Below are 5,965 nucleotides of genomic sequence, written 5' to 3' on the forward strand. Positions count from 1 at the left end.
AAGTAGAAAGGGAGGTACTCTAGGATACTCTGTCATGCTGTTTGAGTCCAGTTTTCCCCTGGGTAAGTTCGAACCTCACCAGAGAGTCTGGGGCTCTCACTCATCCACCAGGTTATTGCCATTTCCATGCATACACAGCCTTTCTCTTGAAAGGAAAAAGAAGACAGCATGGAACAGAGAGAAGGAGAGAGTTTGGAAAGTGAGAGAGTTCAGAAGAAGGGGAAAGGGAACCACGGTTTTTACCCAAAAGCCAGATCCTTTGCTCCCCTAAACCCACTGTATCTCATTATTCCTCCTTCTTTAGGCATGAAAAAGATCAAGGCTTGGGTTGATATAATTTTTTTTCTTCTGATCATTTATTTTCTTCTGACCTTCTGCTTAATCTAGTCTCATATTATATTAACATATAAACTCCAGGAGGGCAGGAACTAGGTCTGTTTAGTTCTGAATTAATGACTCTAATTCTTGCTTGGGAACTGGTATATGGTTGGTACTTCAGAAGTGTTTTCTGAATCAATTAAAAGTGTCCACCATAGCAACTCTCAAGTTCCATCTAAATATCCATGAAGATACATTTTAAAGCTTGGGAGCAGGTGTTTGGCGGAGCAATTAAACCATTGGTTGAGACACTTGCATCCCCTACCAGAGTACTTGGGTTCCAGGGCCAGCTCTGCTCTGCTTTCCAGCTTCCTGCTAATGCATCCCCTGGGAGGCAACAGGTTATGGCTCAAGTAGTTCCTGATACCCATGTGGGAGACCTGGATTAAGTTCCCAGTCCTGGCTTTCTCCAAATGCCCCTATGCCATTGTAGGCATTGGGAGAGTGAAGTTTGACAAAACACTGTAGATGCCTCAAAACTGATATACACAGGCTTTCTTCCTTTTCTGTCTTTGATTTTTTTTTTTAATTTTTGCTCCCACATATAAAGGAGAATATGCAGTATTTGTCTTTCTCGGTCTGGCTCATTTCACTCCCCATGATATCTTGCAATTCCAATCATTTTGCAGCTAATGATATATTTTTCCTTTTATAGCTGAAAAATATTAATGTATTAATATGTATATATATCACATTTTCTGTATCCATTCACTTTGGTTGTTTTGATATTAATGCTAATATGAACAGTTCTGCTATATGCAAGGTTGTATAAATATATTTTTAACCATGCGTTCATGTCTTTTGGGTATATAGCTGATAGTGAGATTGTTCGATCATATGTCAATAATATTCACTCAGTTTCTGTACTTGTCTGATGGGTAGCAAACTGTTCTAATATGCACATCAGACTTCACACTACACATTGAATAGCACTAATCTAAAATGTGCTGGACTCCTTTCTTTCTCTAATCTGTACAAAACAAAACTAAGTTGAATGAACATTTTGTTTTTAATTCTTATTTCCACCTCTTTCCATTCTTTCCTGTTACATCAGCTTAATTCAAGCATATCACCTCTTAACTGATCTATTGGAAGAAAATTAAAATTAGTTTTCCCAATCAATCAGTCACAATGAGTGTGCTGCTAAAAATGTAGTGAGAGTCCATTCATTTCCTGGTATCTTGAAGTTTTGCAGGGACTGATGGATTTTTTCTGACCAATAAGGTGCCAGCAAAATGAGCACACCATTTCTAGTCAGGGTAATTAAGAGCAGCTTCAAGCTCTCCAAGTTCTCATATCCCCTTTGATAGTGACTGTGGAAACTATTGATTAGATTTTAGAATCTAAATCATGAGATGGAAGATTTTGACCTTTAAGTCAACATATGGAGAACAGCTCACTTGGAAAGCCATCCAAGAATTAAATTTTGTGTAAAGCAATGAAATATCTTGGCAATCTGGTGTGCAGTGTGATTTAGTTTATCCTAGCAGAATTTCATTCTCCATGTAGCCATCAAAATGGATTTTAAAAACATATTCCAGGGGCTGGCGCTGTAGCTCAGTAGATTAATCTTCCGCCTGTGTGGTGCCGGCATCCCATATGGGCGCCGGTTCTAGTCCCGGCTGCTCCTCTTCCAAAACAGCTCTCTCCTATGGCCTGGGAAAGCAGTATAAGATGGCCCAAGTCCTTGGGCCCCTGCACGCATATGGGAGTCCAGAAGAAGCCCTTGGTTCCTGGCTTCGAATCGGTGCAGCTCCAGCTGTCGCGGCCATTTGGGGAGTGAACCAACGGATAGAAGATCTTTCTGTCTTTTCCTCTCACTGTCTGTAACTCTACCTCTCAAATAAATAAATAAATAAATCTTTTTTTAAAAAGTAAAATAAATTAAAAACATATTCTCAATATTGCCAATATATGTTTATTATCTTTTAACATCCTGTTATTACATGTAAATGGTGAACTCAAAAATATTTACATACCACATGACCTAGAGGCAGCCTCCCTCTCTACTTTTGTTTTTTTATCTTATATCTATTTGAAAACTAAAGAGACAGAGAGACCAGCTGATAGAAATCTCCCCTGTGCTGTTTCACTCATCAAATGCTCATAGCAGCTGAGTCTGGGCCATGCAAGGCTGGGAGCTGACAGCTCAGTCTGAGCCTCCCCTGTGGGTAGCAGGTATCACTCGAGCTAGATCACTCCCTCCTAGATTGTGCAATAACAAGAAGCCAGGACTCAAACAAAGGCATTGTGATATGTGATATGGGGTGTGGACATTCCAAGTAGTGTCTTAACTGCTATGTCAAATCTACACCCTGCCTCTCTATTTTCCTTTTATGGCCACTGCCCAGTGAAAATTTTTCTTCAACTATGCTAAAGGACTTGTTCTTTCACGCTGTCTCCGTCTGAGATAACTCTTTCCCTTCCCATGCTATCTAATTTATGTTTTTTAATCAATTGTTTTTCCTTTTTTAATATTTATTTGTTTTATTTGAAAGAGTTACAGAGAAGGAAAGACACACACACACACACACACACACACAGAGAGAGAGAGAGAGAGAGAGAGAGAGACATCTTCCATTTGCTGGTACACTACCCAAATGGCTGAGCAGCCAGGGCTGGGCCAGACCGAAGCCAGGAGCCAGGAGCTTCATCTGGATCCCCAACGTGGGTTCAGGGACCCAAGGACTTGGGGTATTTTTGGCTGCTTTCCCAGGTGCACTAGCAGGGAGCTGAATTTTAAGTGGAGCAGCTGGAACTGGAACCAGTGCCCATATGATATACTGACCTCACATGTAGTGGCTTAACCCAGTGCTCCACAATGCCAGCCCCTATTAAATTCTTTTACAATGTCATAATTAACTTCCCAGTTACTATTAAAGCAAGGTTGGTCAATTCTTAGTTCTGCCAGTCACTGTTCCTAACACAATTGTGATAACACTATTCACACTTGATTGTGCTTTCAATTTTTTTAGGACTTACTACTTTACCTGACACCTACTAAATGATCTCTCAAATTAAATCTTTTCCAGATCAGAGAGTTACAAATTATTAGGGTGTACGAATAGCAGTATTTACAATACTAACAATAGAAATAACAGACCTCCCAAGTATGTTAAAGCAACGGGCTCAATAAAAGTGTATGTTGAGAAAATTACAGAAAATATTAAAGTATTAGACATTATCAATCACAATATTACAAATACTTTTCAAATTGTCTGTAATCATTGCTCCAAAGGCAGACTATCTTCCAGCCAGCTTCCTCAGAGCCCCCTTCACGTCCTTGTTCCTCAGGCTGTAAATGATGGGGTTCAACATTGAAGTCATAACGGAATAGAACACAGAGATGACCTTATCCTTTTGACTCATCGTCTTGGAATTAGGTCTCATGTAGGCAAATATTCCTGAGCCATAGTAGAGAACCACGGCTGTGAGGTGGGAACCACAGGTGGAGAAGACCTTGAGCCTCCCCTCCTCAGATTGCATCTGGATCACAGTGGAGATGATATTCCAGTAGGAGACTAGGATGAGGGAGACAGGAGCTAGGAGGATAACCACACCCATAGAAAACAGGGCCATCTCAGCACTGTAGGTGTCTGCAGAAGCCAGCTGTAAGAGAGCAGGTGGTTCACAGAAGTAGTGGTTAATTACATTCTGTCCCTGGTAGGGAAGACACAATGTAAATGCACTGTCCACTGCACACACAGATGCCCCGCTGATCCAGGATACTACAGCCAACTGGATACAAACCCTCTGGGTCATGATAGTGGAGTAGTGCAGGGGCTTGCAGACAGCCAGGTACCGGTCATAGGACATCACTGCCAGCAGTACACACTCTGTACACCCTGCTAGGAGGAAGACGACTATCTGTGTTGAACACCCAACAAAGGAAATGCTTTTCTTTTTCACAAGGAAATGGATCAACATCTGGGGTACAATGCTGGTAGAGAAACAGAGGTCAGCAAAGGACAAGTTTTTAAGAAAAAAGTACATGGGTGTGTGAAGTCGAGAGTCAATTTGGATAAGGATTATTATCAGCAGATTTCCAAATACAGAAATAAGGTAAATGATCAGGAAAACACAGAACAATGCGATCTGGATCTTTGGATCTTGTGAAAGCCCCAGCAAGATAAATTCAGCTACAGAGGTTCGGTTTCCTTCTCCCATTGATGATTATTCTTGTTTACCTATCATCAGAAAGAGAACAGACACATTCTGTCTCTGGTTTCACAAACTTCATAAACAAGTAGAGTATCAGCAAGTGCCCCTTGATGAACTATTGGCTTCCATCCGCTTCCCACTAGGTAATGGTTGAGCAGCCAGGATGAGAAACAGCACTCCCACATGGGATGCCAGCGTCGCAAGTGGTGGCTTAACCTGCTGCACCACAAAGCCAGCCCCCAGCAAAACTTCTTGCTTCCTAATAACCATCCTTTATGAATTTCAACAGCACACATGTAATGCATATTTTTATGCATATGGCCCTTTACAGGGTAATAAATCATTGAACTATAGCTTTTTCTTCCAGCAATCCTAGGTCTGTCTGCATGGCCCTCATGGAGAATACATGATCTGGGATAATAAGTTGAATACTGTAGACATTACTGCTGTTTAGTTGATTCCTTCACTCTTACTGCTTTCTTGCCTGCTTCCTGAGTCCTCTATGGAAAAAAAAAAAAAAAAAAAAAAGCTACCAGTGCCCAACCTCTTCCCTTAGGTTTTGCTTTCAGGGAGATACTAAGAGACAAAGGCCGTATGGCTAAGTAGAGCCTTCAGTGATGTGGTCTCAGCCAAGCCTGGTGATGACAACTATCTTCTGAATGCTCATTAGAGTATCTGCCTCCTGCCCCCGTGTGGCATTTCAGTACCGAGTTCTATGCAAAGAGAGTTAAAAACAATCCAAAAGGGAGAAAGGAAATCAGTGTTGAAGAAGAGAAGCTCGTGCTTTACAAACCTGCAGAAACTCTTGGAGATATGTGGGCCCCCTGGCAATGCCTGCTCTCACGCTGGTGGACTGAGCTGAGGTGAATGCAGAACAGCAGGGCACTGATGAGGGGCACTGAGGACCGAGAGAAGGATGGCAGGTCTGCAGGCTGAAAATTCAAATCCCATTAGGCATCCCTGCATTTTTATTCTTAGATACCCAGATCAATTCTCTATCCTAACCCTTTGCAAACTATTTGTCTTAAAGATACAAACCTAAATTCTCCTAGGGCTTGAACAGTGGTTTTTCCTAAGAGGAAGTTATTAAAAATAAAGTCCTGAGAGCTGATGTAATCAACGAATTCCCAGGAGTTTTCACCTCACCACATACCCTGAAGCTTTTTATGTTATGCTTGTAAACAAATACCGAGATGTTCAATCTCTATTTAAGAGAGAAAAATTTAAATGGACACAGAAGCAAAAATTTAATAAGTCCAGTATGAATGTGTCAATTTTCCGTACAATCAGATTAGACTCTTGCTCTTTTATTGCCTTTCTTAACCTCATAAATAATGTTAAATTCTCCTTTGTTTTTAAGGGAATTTAGATAATTATATTAGTACTGTTCCTATTAGTATTGGTCACGCTATCCAAATATCTTAAA

At 40.9% G+C, this 5,965-nt stretch overlaps 1 protein-coding gene across 1 annotated transcript; it reads right to left on the reverse strand.

The window, feature by feature from the left end:
- Positions 1-2,915: 2,915 nt before the first annotated feature.
- On the reverse strand, positions 2,916-4,910 carry LOC100339370 (olfactory receptor 2D3-like). The gene has a single exon (XM_017344999.3). The coding sequence runs from the start codon at positions 4,543-4,545 to the stop codon at positions 3,622-3,624; it is 924 nt and encodes a 307-aa protein (XP_017200488.1). The 5' UTR covers positions 4,546-4,910; the 3' UTR covers positions 2,916-3,621.
- Positions 4,911-5,965: the final 1,055 nt, after the last annotated feature.

This window comes from Oryctolagus cuniculus, chromosome 1, assembly GCF_964237555.1.
Source record: "Oryctolagus cuniculus chromosome 1, mOryCun1.1, whole genome shotgun sequence".
Classification (NCBI taxonomy): domain Eukaryota; kingdom Metazoa; phylum Chordata; class Mammalia; order Lagomorpha; family Leporidae; genus Oryctolagus; species Oryctolagus cuniculus.